Source organism: Diachasmimorpha longicaudata, chromosome 17 (assembly GCF_034640455.1).
Source record: "Diachasmimorpha longicaudata isolate KC_UGA_2023 chromosome 17, iyDiaLong2, whole genome shotgun sequence".
In the NCBI taxonomy this organism is placed as follows: Eukaryota; Metazoa; Arthropoda; class Insecta; order Hymenoptera; family Braconidae; genus Diachasmimorpha; species Diachasmimorpha longicaudata.
This window is the reverse complement of record NC_087241.1, coordinates 4755277-4773897: the sequence shown is the minus strand read 5'-3', so window position 1 is coordinate 4773897 and position 18621 is coordinate 4755277. Positions and strand designations below refer to the sequence as shown.

Below are 18621 nucleotides of genomic sequence, written 5' to 3'. Positions count from 1 at the left end.
AGTAATTAGGGTTTAATTTAAAATCCAAATGAATTCCTTCGCAATAAGCTTTTTATTAAACAAAGAACGTTTGGAAAATTTTGCGAAAAAGAATATTCTAGTTGATATTGAGGTAGTACAGGATCATGAAAAATCACTGAACGTCATGGTAAAAAACCCCGGTATATTTTCTGCCCAACTCATCATTGAATTGCCAACAACGCAATTATAAATAATCAGCAAGTTAAAAACGATAGCCATTAGTTGATGGCACTTTTCTATTTCTCTTTTGCCCACTACCTCGAATCTTTATTTTGAAATACGTAGTTTGTTGTCAAAGATCTGCGTCATTAACACAAAAATAAATAAAGTCTGTGCCTCAAACTCCACGAGTTGTTTGCAGTCCTCAACATTTTGAAAATGTGATTTTTTAATTTTATTTCTTCGAATTGCTTCGCGTGAAAAATCGTTCAAATTCGTAATTCCCGCGTGAATCATAGAGTATTAATTTTTCATCCCTTATTTCGTTACATTCTGATGCCGCGAGTAGTATTTTTCGTCAATAGCATTGAATATTGCAATAAAAATCGCGAATTAATAGAATCGCGATTTATGCAATAAAAATAAATATTATTCTTCAAGTTATCGACCGCCGGCACTTACCCTCCGCCGGTAAAATCGACACCTACCTAATCATCAATCAATATGGGCTGGATCTGTGAATCTTCCTCAATCGAGACGTCCAATCAAAGTTCTTGTCATGTTAATTGAACTTTAGATCCGACAGTCGCAGGAAATAGCTAATTTATTCGCACGTTCCAAGGACATTTCGCACGTGTAACAAATCTCCGGGACTCTCGTAAGAATCAGGTTGATTGCGTGTAAAGAGTCAACTATATAGCGAGAAATTTAATGATACCCTGGTGAGATTGAAACAAAAAAATAACCGGTTTCGTTTTTCCGCGGACTAGCACGAAATCACCGGCTATTCCGACATTATGATACCAGTTCCAGAAATGGAAATGACGGATTCCCTCCGGTCACTTGGTGTACGCAAAAAAAAGTGTCTTTACGAACAAAAAAAGGTGATAAATGCAGTATCTACGTGTTCCCAGGGTCAAGTTGTCGTTGGAAAATTTTTTAAAATTGATTTTACAAATTTTTTCATTGGAAATTTAAAAAAATTCGAAGTACAAAAATTCTTCACTCGCACTACTTAAGTTCCATTCTTCTTTCCTATTTATCAGGACGATATACAGCACGCAATAAATATTAATAACAAAGGAATGATGAATTACATCGAGATAAAATCACAAATTCCAGAGATATTATTAAAAATAATAGAATCCTGAGTCATACCATTCATAACCAAGAATTTGTGTTTATTTACAAACCGAAATATTCTGGGTGCAACAATGACACTTAATTAATCAATTTATTGTTCCCTAATATCGAAAATAAAATCAGAAATTTGTTCGTCGTCTTCACGATCTCACGACGAAGAATCAAAGCAGTATAAATAACCAATAACAAATTAATAACAAAAAAATCCCTTTACAATCTATCACGTCGGTATTTTTACTGATAATTAGAGAAGTAATGAAAGGCAATCGTTACTGTTCGAAAAGTATCATGATATATAGATAAATCAAGCGAACATCGTTATCTCCCTCTCATGCTTATGTGTTAGTCTAGTCTGTATCACAACTCGTCGTCTCAAAGTGCTTTTTCACAATTCTCGGATAGTATCAGAGACGCATACTGCGCTGGTCGTGTCTGTTAACTAAAAATAATACCCATAAAGTCCATCATTCCATCCTCAGTCAATATAAAAAACGTTGATCGGAAAAAAACAAGTTCAGGGATATCACCAGGTGCCGTGAAAACGTTTCCTGAAATTTTTGTGAGCTTATCAACGACGAAACCAGGATTTTTATTCAAAACGTGACGCAATGATGAGCAATTGTGCAGTGGTAATGCCGGTACGTTGTTCAAAGTATTTTAGTTCTGAATAAAAATTAGAATCCGTTGAATGTCGATTAATAAACAAATTTCCCAGAAACTCAGGGGGCAAATCAGGTCAGGATAGAAAAAAAATTCAATCGTGAACAATTGTCAATTACTGGGACATTAAAATTCAAGAGTCGGTTAACTCTCCGGATTTTGTGACATTATTTGTTTATAATGACACTAATTATTTATTCCATAATAGTGGAGGGATGGACAGGGCATTTTATTGATTTATTTCTGTTGATTCGGAATTTTACAAACGTTCGCATTTGAATAATTAGTTATTATTTTGAAAATTAATTAATTACTGGACACTCGCAATAACACGGGAAGCTGCTAATGGCATTAAATGGAAATGCTGACAATCTACCAGTAGATTATTACGTCATAGTTTGTGGTTAGTCATTGAAACTTCGATTGTACTGGGGTTTGATCGTTCGTGTAATGTATGTTAAACTTGATACAAAGCCGGTGAGGCATCTGATCAGTGAGGAAATAAATCAAAGTGCGATCTGTAGAATTCCATTCATCTGGTACTTTGACTCATTAAATCAGTACTTAATTACTTCATCAATGGAATGTTTTTACGTGTGAATGAACCAATTTCTTTTCAACCAAATCTTGATTCGAATCAGAACAATTTTTTTATTCTTGTTTAGGAAATTATTTACCCCAGGAAATAAAAATACAATTAAAACGCAAGATTTAGTCGTATTAAAATATTCTGTAGGATTAAGTCGCCAGTTTAATTGTATTAGAAATTATCCGATTCACGTGGTCCATTTGTCTGAGTCTATTGCGAATGTGTAGACCATTTTTTTCAAATTGAACTGGTGGAGCTCTCGGATTTTTTTTGGTCGATCTATTGGCTTTCCGGTAGACGAAAAAAAAATATGAATAATCATGAACAATCGTGATAATCAAATGCAGAACAAGACCCATTAATTAAAAATGGATTAAAGTATCGATAAATACTTGTCTATGAATTTGCAATTATTATTTTAGGGGAAAGTGGACTTTGGAAAGGAAATTCATGCACTGAAATTGCATAATATAATCAGGAGATATTGATAAGTCAGTTTTTTAGTTACCATCACTGCTAAATTCCGCGTCTCGCACCACAGATGGCGTTACGTGACTGTCGGCTGGCACCTAGAAGCCGACAATTATTCCAGTACCTAAGAACAACAAATTCTGACGTCTTAAAATTCGTCCTAAAATTATTTCAAGCACTTTTTGATTTTTTAATTTTATTTTTCTGAACATTTTTCGCGAAATCAATTAATCAAACTTTATCAATTATCCAAGAGGAGTTAGAATACAAATGAACGATGAAAATTGAAAAATGATGTTTAAAATTTGTCGCCTGAGATCTCAAAAAAATGATTAAACATCATTTTTTTACGATGTCGAGACCACCTTCGGCGCTTTATGAGATTACCATAAACACCTTAACCACCCCGTTAGCCGACCATTTGAATACTACACGAATCCATTGGTCTGCCGGCTTTCAAGTGCGCCGAAGAGACATCACTCCGCGAATGACTAATGATCCCGGGCGGAAGACAGGACTTTTTTTTTTTTTTTTTTTCAAAAAGGAGAAGAAAATTCGTGGAGAAAGGTACAAGGGGAGGCCGCTGGAAGTGAAAGCCCAAGGGGGTTCGTCAGATGGAAATATAAAATTTGTATTCGTAAAAAAGCTGGAAGAATTCGTTTAATTACCGCCGATGAAAGTAGCTGCGGGCGACGGTTAATTAAGACACTCCCCTCGTCGCTCATTAGCGGATGATTCGATGGATAATCTTCAGTACTGATCAATAATTGTGGGTATGAGATGACGTGGATAATCCAGGGATAATGAGGCATCAGGTGCATTGAAAATTGTGGGAAAATATCGGTAATCGTTCGGATTTTTCGCTTCTTCAATTGATCAATTTTGTTGATCCTCACGATTTGATTGGTATTTTTACGTCAATCGTCCTCCAGGGACATCTTCTTTGAGTATCCGGGGTTGGGGTGTGCATGTACCATCCACAAATGTGTAAAACGTTTCATCCGTGAGACTCGGTGGAAATATTTTGACAGCGTTGGATGTCACCGCGTGATCGATGCCCATTCCCTCGTGATTACCCAGTGAATTGCAGTTCTAACGCGCAGCACAATCAGACAGCAGTACAGTTCACTGGGATTTCATTCCCACGGATGCATTCACTGATGTCTAGGTGATCCTGATTTATACCGAGAAAATGATAATTAATATTTGACGATTTTTTGTTGTCGTGTGAACGTGAAATTTCACCGACAAAAATCTTCGGTCTCTGAACGTTAATTTTTATTAATTACCCAATTAAATTATTCACTGATTCAATTTATTTTTAGCTGTTTGAGGAGTGAAAATATTTATCTATCCATTTGTTAAGTACTGAATAAAAAATTAAGAGCGAAAACAAACGTCGAATTTAAAATCAATTCATTGGAATTTCGATTCGAAACGCTTTGAATTTTTGACCCCTCACCGAGCCGATTATTTTTTTCAATTTATTTATTCATCGAGATTGTATATTCTCGGTGTAACCCTGATGGGATGAGCCACACATGCGGGAGGACCCGCGAGGACAGAAATAACGTTGAATAGTTCACGGACTATGAGTCAAGTTTGATTAATGGTTTCGATCGTAACAGTCTAGGTGCGTACACTTTCAATTCCGACAGTTGTATACTCGTCAGCGATTGCTATCGTAATTCCCCCACCTTCATTCATTCGCCAAAAGTCACGAGAGTCCTCGCCATGTCAGGAGGATCTGAATAATTTCCGAGTACAAAAGAAAAATTGATTCCTGAGCATCAAATTTTTTTTCAACACAATTCAGACGGAACGTAATCGCAATCGAATCAGTCATTGATTACAATTAATTAATTGTTGATATTTGGGTACTTAATTAAATTTCATTGACGCGGATGCCAACGCGTCTCGTATCGGAATAAACAATAAGAAACATTTAACATCGTGATTTTCTAAATTCTTTGTTTTTTAAAATATTTTTTTTCAATTCTTACAAAAAAAAATTTCCATCTCAAGACGTTTTCTTCTTCCGAGAGTAACGAAAAGCATGAAAGCGGCGCTGGCGTCCCCTAGGATACGCGTTCCCCTCATTCTTCGATCCCACCAGGATCATTAATCAAACTCCCCCTCTTGACCTCCTCCGATCCACGGATAGTCGTGCTCCCCCACCATTGGATCCCCAGAAAAAAAAAAGCGACAGGGCCGCCATTGCCCAGGGCTCGTATGCGCCCTCTCGCAACACGAGGGTAATTAAAAACATGGAAATTAATGCCTCGTCGCCCTCACCAAGAGCTCAACGCCAAGACCGGCCCTTTTCGGAGGGGTGTGTCCCGACGAGGCTCGACTCATTACTTTTGTACCTTGTTTTTTCAAGGGGGAAACTACGAATAACACGCGAAACACAATTACTTGAAAACCCAGCGAATTCGATGTTCCTCTGGATTGAAAAAATTGTCCATAAAATATAAATTATTATATAAAAAATTGAGGGAATGCCACTGCTGTCTCTGGAAGAAAGGAAATTTCAGAGAAATTTCTACAGGTTTTCTCCCCAGAAATTCATATGAATTTTTTTTTTGTATGAAATTATCAACGGATGGAAGGTTTTTCTAACACGGAGGAAAAACACGAAAATGATTAGTGAATGTGGAACATTTCGGAAAGGGCACTCGCTTGAGACGGGATTTTCTTCACGTTTGGGAAGACAAGAGTGTGGGCGCGATGTTGTTTGGACATTGAAATATTTTTTGAAGGGGAATTATTATACGGATGGAGGGAAACGAGGAGGAAGTAATGGAGAACAAACGAGGCGCAAACACCTCGTGGAAAAAAAAAAATTAGTGAAAGGGAGGAGAAAGTCTATTTTGTCCCTAAAAAATTTCAATAAAATTGTGCGACTTTGTTAAACACAACTTTAAAATCTTCAATTAATAATAAAGTCAACTTGAAATTACTCGTGCGGATGCCCTAGAAAAATCCCGAACATTGATCGCGGTGTTCTGAATATTATTAATTATTACGAATTAAAATAATTTGCGCAAACATTTAGTACTAAGGAAGTAATAACCCCGATGATTTATTCTGCTGCGCATGAGCCCATTGCGCCAAAGCAATTTTTCATTCCAATACATTACGATTTATTGTAGAACTGACGTCTTTGAGGTAGGAGTGCGGTCAGAATAGTAAAGAAAGGCTTTTTCTCTTTTCAAAGCCCGAAGATGGGCGTGACGCACCCCCTGAGGCTCCATTAGCGGTCGATGCTACAACTTTTGCTCACCGCAAAAGCCTCCAGTGCCATCACTTGCAACAACACCGCGAATACTAAGTAATTTATGGGGTTGTCGCCTAGGGATTTTCGAGAGAACCCTTAAAGCCCCTCTCAGTATATGACTTTAATTCTAAATTTAATTTCGCAAATTATCGAGTCAATAATCACCGAAAATTTCAGGTCAATTGACTGTCCAATTCCTTACGTTCATATTTCTTTAATTATTCCAAAGGGGAGAGCCTCATAAATAAATTAATTATGAACCGACTCTGGGAGAATCGAATTAACGAGTCATACGAAGGGATAACAATTAAATAGGGGACGTTAAATCATCAGAATAAATTTAAAAAATTGACATTCCGTCATTTTTCCCCTGACATCGATTAGGGACATTTAACCATTGACTCGAGGGAGTCGGGTACATCCCCCCCTTGGAAGAAAAGGGTTGTTGCGTTAGTTACGGGTGTAGTCCACCCCCCGAGGACGGTAACCCTGTAACAAGATTACCCATCAGCAATTTGTTGGTAATCCTCAACCGATTCTTCCCACCCGGATTCGTCCTCCGTCGGGAATTGATCGGGTGCAGCCTCTCAGCCGTCCGGTAAATTCTTCACTTTTCCCTCGGCAAACCGCCCTTCCTCGTGGCGCAATAAAATTCCTCGTCGAGATAATGTAATATTCATGTTTACCACAGAAATTCTAGCGGCGGTGGGACGTGTTGTTAGGTGCGATACATGATGCGATAGTGTATGAGATAGATTGTGGGCGCGGCATGAATCTCCCGCTGGTTCAAGTCAATATGGCCGACAAGTTTGAGCCCACGCAAAACTACGGTCGAATAATACATAGGCTCAATTTATTTAAATATTAGGTAGAGAGAAAAACCGGACTATTTTTATTTTTTACGCGATGAAAAAAATTTTCCCGCGGTAGGGGGGTAAAATGGGTTAATTTCTATTGATCCGAACACTTCAGGGGTCAGGAGGGGAATTTTTTCTGGAGATTAGAACAATTTAATGTTGTAAATCCGAGAAAATAATTAATTTTTATTTTCTCTGGAGGACAAGGGGGTTCGGGGATGAGGTATAACAATTATTATCAATAAATGATTTTTATTGACAAATGCAATTTTATTACTGCGTAGAATTTCTACCCGGAATGAATGAATTATTCATCCGCCACCTTCAGGTAACATCTTCCTTCATAATTATTTCCCGGTTCAATCTGGAAGTGAAATTGGAAAGTTGTCATTGTCGTCTTTCCACTGGCGATAGCAAAAAAAAACAAGTAAAAATTATTCATGCAGGCGTTTGAACCGTGATGATTGTGTCAAATGACCGGTGAAAATCGGTGAATTTGTTCCGGTTAATGCCCGGATGTTTTATAATTGAGAGAATTGACTGGCTTCATTACTTACTGCTGCCTCATCTCGTGGAATTGTTGGTTATTGAATTGTTTGTTTGGTGTTGCAGGATATGGATCTTATCGAGGTGCTGTGGAAGCAGGACGTCGATCTGGGTCTTCCCCTAGTCGATCCAGAACAGGGGAGTCAGAGTCCCTCGACTTCGGATAAAAATTCGCCGGATGAAATTGAAAAGCTCAAGACTTTGGAAGCCATCAACGCAACGAAAATTGAGGTAAGAAATAAGAACAGTGGAATATTATCCAAAATATACTCGAAAAAATATTGAATTGACCTAATTATATATTAATTACTTATACTATTTATTTCAAGACCTAAAACCTTTCGGTCTTATCCCCTTAAAAAATAAATAAATTAATTTAAGGAATTTAGGACAATTCAACTGATATTTTTCGACATAAGGATTTTTCCACTTGTTATATTATGATTTCATTAGAATCAAATTAGATATTTAGTCATTCAGCCGTCTCCCATGACGAGAATTCCATCCGACTCATGATCAAAGCAAAATGACAGACTGACTTTTGAATTGTCCGTCGTCTCAGTGGAATCCCACCTCTTCGGGGTGGCTATCGACTCGAGATATCTCGATTGTAAATTCCTCCGATGGAGATATCTCGTGTGGCGCGCGCGCACCCACCACAACCCCTTAACATCCATCGGGGACATTCCAGATATTACAACCTTATTTCTTTCGCGATCCCCCCCCGTGATAACGGGGTTGCCGGGGTGGGATAGAGCTTATCAGTAGTACAGCAGCAATCGGTCAGCCCTGGGAGAGTGCACTAAGTCGACGGATCCTTGAATCGCCGGGGAGATTAGACACGTCCAGTAAATCCCGTCCTTGTAATCTTTAAATCTTCTCAATCCTCGTATCGGTCTGATCTTCTGTCCTGTTTTTAGGGCCCTCACTTGACGCCAAATCACTCTAGTTCTCCCCTCCTCCCCCCTCGTAATTTCGTTCTACTGACGAGTAACGAAAGAGTAGATTTTTATTTTCGTCGCCATTTTCTGTTGTTTTTATAATTAATTGTTAAGTGAAGTTTTCCATTTTTTGCTCGATATATTTACTCACTAGAGTACCATTTACTTGACATTAGTATATGCCTTTTGCAAATATTTATATATTTACCAGTGGCAAGTAAATATTTTTGAAATATTTTTTTCAACAGTGTAAAGATAGATTTTGCCGATTAGGATATCTAACTTGGAAAATGTTTGTGCGCTGAAGAATTAGGATCAATCAGCTTCGAAAAATTTGTGTGGATGAGTCAACGAAATTGATATTTGTCTGTTGCTTTGGTTATTCATTACTCAAACACTGGGAATTAATATTTAAACAGGAAAACAATGACGAAGTGACCAAAATATTTGGCATTTAGCTCCAGATATTTTCACGATAAAATTGCATTCAACATAATTATTGACAATCATCCGAATGATCGGTAAAATTTTCTTAGAATCGGTGGAATTGATCTCTTGAAAAGGTCCCCAGTAAAATAATTGACACAATTGAAGGCCCTTTTGTTTAGAATTTTGTTCTCACAGTACGTTGTACAATAAATCATCGGCTGGAATTTATCCCCCATCAGTTGTTACCGATATTTAGAAAATTAATGAACACGGGGATTAGAAGAAGTGCATCTCCACCGAGGATCTTCAAAGGCGACTCAAAATGTTGGCCTATACCTCGAGATTTACAAAAGGCCCACCCGACAATGACTCTGCATTGAGCCTCCTCAGGACGTTGTTCCTTCGCTCCTCATTTTTTCATATTCGATTTTCATCCCTCTCTGTCCCACTAACTGGGCCCGCACTCTCTCTCCCTCTCTCTCTCTTCTTGTCGTTTATTCCCCCTGGAACGATAAACCCGTCCTGACTCTTTTGTAACGAATTATACCGCTTCGGAGTCGCTTGATTGTCTAACGATAGAACTGTATCAATACGAGGCACTGGACTGTTCGCCGGAACAAACCAAACACGGGAAAAAAATCTCAAGTGTCTGTTGAAGAAATATTGGAATGCTGTGTAGTCATGTGATTGATATCGGGGGAATATAAAAACGGTAAATTACGGAGTTGAAATTTATCTTGAGGAACAGCGGATACTGATTATTGTTTGGGCATCAGACAGATTATTAATGAGAAATTATTTATGGGGATGGGAGGAACGGAGTTTCCAATAGAAAAAAAATTTTACCGAGAAATTACACTCCAAAGGATCGAAACAAGGGCCGAGGGTTACATTTATCCCCTAAAAAATCGTCATTTACTATTTCCTCCCATATTTCACCCTCTCGAGTTCTAATTTTTAATCCAAAATATCTTTCCCTCCATAAAAAAAATTTAGCGACATTACTTTATCAAAATAATCCATTTGAACTATTTCAATTTTTTTTGTAAAAATATTATTGTCAAATATCTCCGTAAAAATATAAAAAAAATATATATCTGTAACCCCCATTGGAATTTCTACCATTGCAATTCCAAAACCAAAGCAATTACCGTGAGGGGGAGGGGCTTCGTCGATATTTGATGATAAATGTTGGACAATCATCTGTACTCCGATGGAATAGAAAGAGGGGTGCGTTCCCAATGGACCAGTTTCTGACGCGTAAACGTGTTATGTACGTGTGCGAGGGGGGAAGAGGCTGGGCCACAAAGCGTAGCCGGTAACACGAAGGAGATTGGAGCAGAAAAGACGACCTCGGGGTTGGCGGGTGGGGGAGGGGGAGGGGGGTAGAAGGGGGAGATTCCATAGGGGATCCTGGGGATGTATTAATGGTTCTGGAAATTGAAAACGCGCCAGGCCAACACAACGAGAGTGGGCGGCCCTCGGCGGCCTTTCGTTTTCTCTCTCTCTCCCCGTCTCGTCCCCCTCCCCAATCCCCCTTCTCCAATTCATCTATCTTTCTCTTGTTGATGATGCCACGAGAATATCTTCGAAATACTCAAAATGGCGGGTCAATCAGAACTTAAAAACTAAAAATATAAAATAATGAAAATTTTGAAAAGGGAAATTACATTTGATAGGGGATTTTTTTAATGATTTTAACTATGTTCAGGATTAATTGCATGTTAATTCAATGGATTATAGTATTATAATTGTTGTCAATTAATTGAAAATGATTGAGAAGTTATTTTCTACCGTCGGAATTTCATTTGATTAATTATTTTGATGTTTTTGTTTATTCGAATCAAGATTGTTGGTAGTAATTAAAAGATTATAAGCTAGGAGCGAAATTAATAGATTAAACTCGTGATAATGTGAGCAGAGAAAAGGTACTATCCCTCTGATTCATAATAATTTATTTTTTATATGGAGACAATAAAAAAAACTGGAAGTTCTTTAACTCGTAATCGACTATTATTTTTTTCAATTTTCGCGTAATGTTTATTGATCTATTTATCTCCGTATGAATAAATTCTTCCCCCCTCCTCCCCTCCACCGTAATATCTCCAATGGTCATGCATCAGAATTGAAAATAACGCAGCACTCAACAGCAACAATAAATGATGGAATCGCAGTGCGAGGGAGAAAAAAAAGGAGGGTGAGTTGGGGTAACGGAGGGATGGGAGGGGATATTGGATGATGGGGAGAGGAAGGGCGTCAGCCGGGGCTCACTATCAGGGCCCTGCGTTTATGATTAATGATGGCGATGGACTACAATGCTGTTTTCATTAAACTCATTTCACTGGATGGCGTTTCAATGTGAGCGTTGTACATTGGAAATCCCTTCTGTCCTTTATTCTGGCTCGCGTATGGATGAGGGGGTCCTTTTTGATTATGACGTCTCTATGATGTCTCGGTGAGCTTTTCACACGAGGTGGTATGTCTCGAAATTATTCCGTGATTCGTGGATTTTTTTTTGCACTTTTGTTGCTGAATCGGGGATTTTTACGGAATTTTTTTAATGCAGGATAATAACGAGACCGGGGAGCCGAAGGAGGACGATCCTTGGGCTGGACTTTCCTACACGATTGACCTCGAAACAGGTGAGAAAATATTATGATTTTGTGATGGGATCTCAGGCCCAAAAAAAATTTATTAAAAATCATCGAATTAATTCTGGAATTGCGAGAGGAAATTTTTATTAATTATTATAATCATTATCCGCCTCTGGAAATTCCATTGATGGTCAATGTATATGCGGACGATGGTAAATATCGCCTACATAATTTTTTTATAATAATTACGTACAACCGAGGTGATAAAAACAATCTCGGGGGTATAATGTATTCGTTAATTAGCATTCATCTACAACAAACAATTTCTTACAATTAAATTCATAGAGAACAGGTAGAGTCCACTATAATATTAATTTTTATAAACTTCATCTACTAATTTATCTTCTGATTCTGATATTTTAATAGATTCCATCATTTACCAATACAATAAATTGTCATAATGTTATGTTAACCATAAAGTCGACGCCCGATCGTCACTCGCTCAGACTCTCTTTATCAACAATGAAACTTCGCAGTTAAAAAAATGTTACAAGGTAAAAAATGATAAATTATCACAGTATAATTATCGTACGCGCAGGCAGAACAATGAGTGTCTCCCATGAAAATGAGAGACCAAACAGATTGCAGATCAAAGGAAAATATTTTGATATCCAATTCAACTTTGATAACACCGCCGCCGCGAATATTGCTCGTAATTAAGCGTTTGAAATAAGAAAATAAGGTGATGTGAAACGCGCAATTAACTCGGTTGAAAAGCGTTGCAGAATGCATTTGCGGGAACGATGCATTAACAATTTTGTCGTACGTGCAGGAGTTGTTGCGAGGTGGAGGGTATGCTGGGGAGTGGCCTCCAGGACACCAGCCTACCTTTCGTGCTCGTCGTATGCCTCTCACGTTCCATCTCTCCTCATTCAACTTTATAATTACATTCGTTGAGAGTCTTCTCCCAACGTTTTTATAACCCCCATTTTTTCTTTCAAATTTCAACCTCTCGATCTGCCCAGTTTTATGAATTTCTGACGTCATAAATGACCTGAGCTAACGAATTAAAATATTTTCAAGAACTCCGGCGTCTCCATAGATTTTTTAACTTTCAATTCCTCCCGCGATTTTTATTTTTCATTCAGAAGTCGATTTCATTGATTCATCAATACTCTGATCAACTCCATAAACAATTTCAGTGATATTAATTAATAATACCCCGCAATGAACGTTTTTCCCCAAAAAATAACGTGAATTTCATTCACCTTCAGCTTTTGCTCTTGAGATTATTTTAATGTCAACTCATTCCAATTTAACCCGTGAATAATTAAGATAAATAATAAATAACCGACAAATATGAATTCCTCGGCCATCAGAGGGCAATCCACAAACGAGAATAACTAGACTAAACCTCCGGGATTTTTTTTTATTTCACCAAACCACCCGATGATCCATTAATCAAGCCGCAATACAACCGAGTGCTTACCTCGATCGCCCCTCGATCGATTGCCCCGTCGAGATTGCTCCGTAATGAGTCTCCGCGATTGCCCGTAACCTCGTCACACTCCTGGTGTACATGCGCACCATCGACACACCATTTGGCTGATACCCCACAGAAATTACCGAGGAGAATGCTTTTATCATTACCCTGTGTCAAATGTAATGCAGACCTGAATCCACATGCCCTAGGAGATGTGGACCCACCGTTGCGTCTGTACTCAGTGAGATCGTTATCATAAATATCGGTGCCTTTCTCATCTCATTCCACATGTTGTCTGCGCCTGCGGTCTCTTGAGCAATTCCATGTCTCATTGACATCCAGACATACCCTCAGCGACGAGGATGAGGCCGCCGAAGGGATATTAATTTCCCAGGAATGGATTTTTACTGAAAAAATATTTCTGGGAGAATCAATTCCATCAATCAACACCTCTTTGTTGTTCATTACGAAGGGCATTTTAATCCCTTCACTATCTCATCCTCCCAAGCGCCTATCTACGTCGTACCGATCGTGTCATACCTTTCGATTAATCGATCAGAACTTTCGAAATTCATTTCGAAAATGTTAAGGTCCTACAGCCCTTCGAAAAGTCACTCAGTCACTTTTGTTTTGATGTAACACCCGATGAAAGGTCGAATTTACATGGAACAATTCATTTTTTTTTTTGTTTCCCGTACGCGACGATTGCACCAAGTTTGAGGTACCCCCTGGAGGCTTACGTGGGGCGCATGCTCTACCGCGTCCCCACGGTTTCCTCACACCATTGGCTGGTGGAATTGCCCCGGTCTCGTCAGGATCTAGAGACAGGCGGGGCCTTTAATGCTAATCCAGGGACGCATGCGTCACTTTCAACTACAAACATCTGCCACGTGCGCGACCGGAGATTATTTGTATTGCGTTTCGGGTGTGTCCCTGGATCATCAACACAACCACGAGAGAATGGAAATCCTTCGGAATAAAAAATACATGGGAAAAGGCGCGCCATGTGTACGCGCAGTTGTTCGATCAATTTCGTTGTTTTTATTAATTTTTTTGAGGAAATTTAGGGGTTGGAATGACGCGCCGGAATTAATGGGGATTAATTTATTGCGAGGTCCGGGGAATATTCAGGCGAGAGCATTTATTACGTCAATTAATAATTTGATTATTTAAAATCAGGATTCATTATTTCCCGCGAATTAATTCGATTCAAGTAAATAAATAAATCGAGAGGCGCTTCAGGGAGAAATTTGAGGGTTGAAAAAAAATAAAAATACTGGAGCTGACTAAATACTGACTAGTACTACTGGCGATAGTTTAATTTCTGGAGCGGTAGTTTGTTTAAAAATAGAGACAAATAATAATATTTTTGACATTCACGAGGTCCCAATGACGCGGTATTTTCTCCGGTGGAAAGTTCCCAGAACAATGAACATTCCCTACAACAATTGACATTAGGAAGTGCCAGAGATGCCGGTGGAAATGATCGGGGCGGCTATTCGGGCAATCGAATGCAATTTATTTCGAAGAGGCTTTTTAATTTCCGTCCGATGTTACGATTTGTCACGGTTAGACCCCCGGTAATAATGGAATGCCTGAGTGGATCAGAACTGAGGTGAGAGTATGATGAAAAAAAAAAACATCGTCGATGTAAGTTTGATGTGTGTGGTAACAGACGAGTTAATGAAAATTAATTTAACAAAAATCTCGTACAAGACATGAAGTCTCGGGTTTCGTAGAAATTTTGACGACTTTTCAATCGAGAAATTGATATTTTTTCCGGTCGATTTACCGGCACTGGAATTTTTCTGTCAATTTATACCTCGAAAACTCCTTCGAGCATTTGAATGTCGTCTTATTTTATTTTCCCCATCCAAAACTTAGTATTCAACGAACGTATAAAACCCGGGAATTCATCTCCCGCAGGGCGGCCCCGAAAATTCTCGGTGGATCCCTCGAGGGAATCAATATTTGGAGGACAAGACTTGTGCGTATGTTCCGCCATGTTAGAATTCAACATAGAGAAGCCCCACGGGGGTTTATAGTTTTTCCCGTTGGTTAGAAAAGGCGCGGGGCAGCTGCCCTCCTGGTGTACAACGACGAGTTTTCGGTGCTGGCGCGAATACTTTGGGCAAGGATGACTTGCGGTATCAACCCCTCTTGGGGTAAAACGCGAGCACGCACCATTACTCATATCGTGGCTCGTTGCACGCCAACGGTGAGCCGAGACACCACTGACGGCCCCCGGGAACGATTCCGCTGGGCTTTTTTTTTTCCTTTTTCGGAGGAGGAAAAACCGCTTTACCGGGGCTCTAGTTTCCTATCCCGGAAACTATCCCCCTAGGATCGCTCGGACGTATCGGGGAAAATAAAGCTCGTGTTTTTTGTATTTATTTGTTTTTCTACTTTACCGAATAGACGTGAGCGGGCACAGAAAACGAATACGCGATTTTCCAAATCCACCGAGAACCCCGATATTAATTTAAAATAAATTGAACTTCATCAAGATCCGAGCGACTAATTATTTCAAAATAAAATAGTGTTTTATTCGCCAGTCGCTCAGTTTCCCATAAAATATCTAATGGATTTGATATTCTCCATTCTCTGAAATTCCTTGAAAAAAATATATCCCGGAATCGAAACCATTTGAAGGATCAAGGCTATCCTCAAAAGCCAAAAAAAAAATCTGTTATGCCATGTTGTGTTGTAAGATGCTGAGATTAAAACGTTTCAATAAATACCTCGTACACCACCATATATTATAAATTGAGACGGAGGACCAACATAGCAAGGCGAACCGACTTTGAAGTTGACCAGGGGATGACACTGCAAAAGTCGTTGTTCACCTTTCTTCACAGTGAATCCCGAATAGGCAAAGATTGGAATCATCGGGTGAGAAAGGCCCAGACCAGTATTGAACAATGTCCGTATGTCAAGAAATTCGAAGAATAAAAAGACGGGGGAGGAGGGTAGACGATTAATTCACCATTCCTGGATGATGAACCGACAAAGCCATCCTTACGTCTTAATCCCGGCCATTTTGTGACTTACCATAATGCGAGGTTTATCGTAATGTTTCAATTCCCGGTGTTTCATGCGATATTGTCCAGTAAATACTCTAATGCCCGAGTGGTACATGAAAAGAGTTAATGTACCGTTGGATATCCAGGAGATTAATGATGGTATCAATTAAATTAACGTGCATCTGCATTAGTTGTTGACGGTGATGAGTCAATACTAGAATTAAAACGTCAGGACAAACAGTGAATTCGAAGGTGAATAGACTTCAGGAATGAAGTGAGTAATAATATCTCTGAATGCACGAGAGATAGGGGAAGAATTGCGACGTTCTACCCCTTCATGTCCACTTCCATGATGCCCAATTCCGCTGAAGACCCTCGCGAAATGCCAAAGACATCCACCAACTTCCCAAGAAAAAAAAACCTCCGGATGAATCCTCTGGTTTCTCCAAAAACCACCGAACCCCTCAAATTGACCAATTCCTTAAGCCCCCACTACTCGGAATGTGAAACTAAATACACGAATAAGGGACCCCAAGGGTTGTGGCACCAAGGAGAGTGCTGAGGCGTCAACAAGCTGACCAGGGTCGGTGGATCTTGTTGATTTAGGATAGATATGTATCGGACTGAGGTCAGACCTGTCATTTCAAGCACCATCAGCCCCAGTCAACCTCCAACCTGTCATTATTGCGTCAACCAGCTCCTCGCAGACGCCATTTTGACCAGTAAAATCCTCAGGTAACGATTACCATCCAGAAGCAGCGACAACTTAATCCAATTTCATTCTCATCGAGTAGCTGACTGCAACCGAAGAAATATCAATTCCAGTTGTCCAAACGTTTGTCCTGGTTCCACGGTCTTTCTGGTAATTGTGAATTGACACCGTGTCATCGGGAATCGGGTTAACATTAACACCCGAGACGATAGGGGGGAAAAGGGTCCAGCATGACACACTGATCCTGAAAGAGCTTGCGCGGAATCATGACAACTTGCAATACCCAGCATGAGCCAACTGGTTGGGTTTTCAAGGGCAAGGTATCTATTACGAAATGGCTCTTGGGATATTTCATCGTCATCGGCCAATTCGCCACTGTGCTACTACACCTGTTGAAAGGAAGCTGCATCATGCATCGTGATTTAGATCTTTTTGGAAAGGATTTGTTTACGTCTCTGTAGTGCATCATTACAAGCGATATTTCCGATGAAATCACAGGATCGAGTCATCGAGAGGATTACAACTGAGTCGACCATCACTGGAGGTGGCATTCGAGTTGACTGAAGATGTTGGACACCTTGGTGTCCAATGTATCTCTCGTTGAGTCCAGACGTCCGGCATGATGGAGCCTTCTGGCGAATCGAAAGGAGCACAATTCCCTTCAGCTAATCTCCACAGTCTGCTTCACCTCTGGGTCTATTCAATACCCGCGAAAACCCGGAAGATGGACTGGCGTCACGTGCCAGTGAATCCTCTTGACAGATATTCAGTCTTCGATGGTTGTAAAAAATAATGAAAGGAGGTTTGATGAAAAAAAAACTGATGATAAATAAAAGAAGACGAATAGTAAGAGCTCTACGACCTTTCACGAGGAAAAAAAAAGTACAAATTCACGCAGGAACTATTATTTATCTTGGAGTATATTCCGGTGGACCCTTTCCGGTTGCAGGATCACACGACTGTACTTTTATGGAAGTTTGGATGTTGTGTACATTTGGAGGATGTAGACAGTGGGGCATCAGAGTGATTTGCAGTTATCGGTTAATAAATCAGGATACAAGTTTTCGGGTGGAATGGGATGATGTATCAGGATCATTATTCATGCAAAAAGAATGAAACATGTTGAAACGACAGGAGCAATTTCTGGAGCCAGGAAAACAGTGGAAATTCATTATAATTTTTTTTAAATGATTTTTTATATCAAATCCTCGTCAACCGAACAGTTAGTCGACATCTTCCTAATTCGGTGCTTACGACATACGTCGGTGAGACAAGTTACGGAGCTTAGATCAATTACAATTAAATATATCCCTTCGAAGACACTCCACGATGTGGATAAGAAACACTCGAAGCAGACAAAGACCGACAAGCCCTGAGAACAATGGACACCCGAAGGACAGTGACGTCTCTTCGACGATCAGCGGCCAGCGATTTTGATAGCCGAGCCCTCACAGGATGCCACAAGCGGTAACATATAATTATTCCTATCAATGACGCCATTGTCGCAATCAGAGTTCCATTATTATTCTGATGATGTGTGCGCGAAGGTTGTGCCAAGAAACAGGTTCATTAAAACCCACCAGATGGGAAGCCATTTCGAGAGAACCCGAGGAAAAATATATCTACTCGGTATATGATGGGATGAACAGACCATCCGAACATTTTGTTAAAAAACAAAATAAGGCCATGAAAAATTTTCATTTCCCGTTGCAC

At 39.5% G+C, this 18621-nt stretch overlaps 1 protein-coding gene across 8 annotated transcripts in view; it reads left to right on the top strand.

The window, feature by feature from the left end:
- Cnc (cap-n-collar) overlaps nucleotides 1-18621 on the top strand; it is a 53383-nt gene that overhangs the window by 7049 nt on the left and 27713 nt on the right. For 6 of the 8 annotated variants that reach the window (XM_064136669.1, XM_064136667.1, XM_064136668.1 and 3 more), the window contains exons 2-3: nucleotides 7793-7957; nucleotides 11663-11738. In XM_064136669.1, coding sequence (XP_063992739.1) covers nucleotides 7793-7957; nucleotides 11663-11738 — 241 coding nt within the window. Of the gene's footprint in view, nucleotides 1-962; nucleotides 1065-1686; nucleotides 1962-7792; nucleotides 7958-11662; nucleotides 11739-18621 lie in introns of those variants that run through there. The other 2 variants (XM_064136670.1, XM_064136672.1) reach the window with 2 other exon arrangements.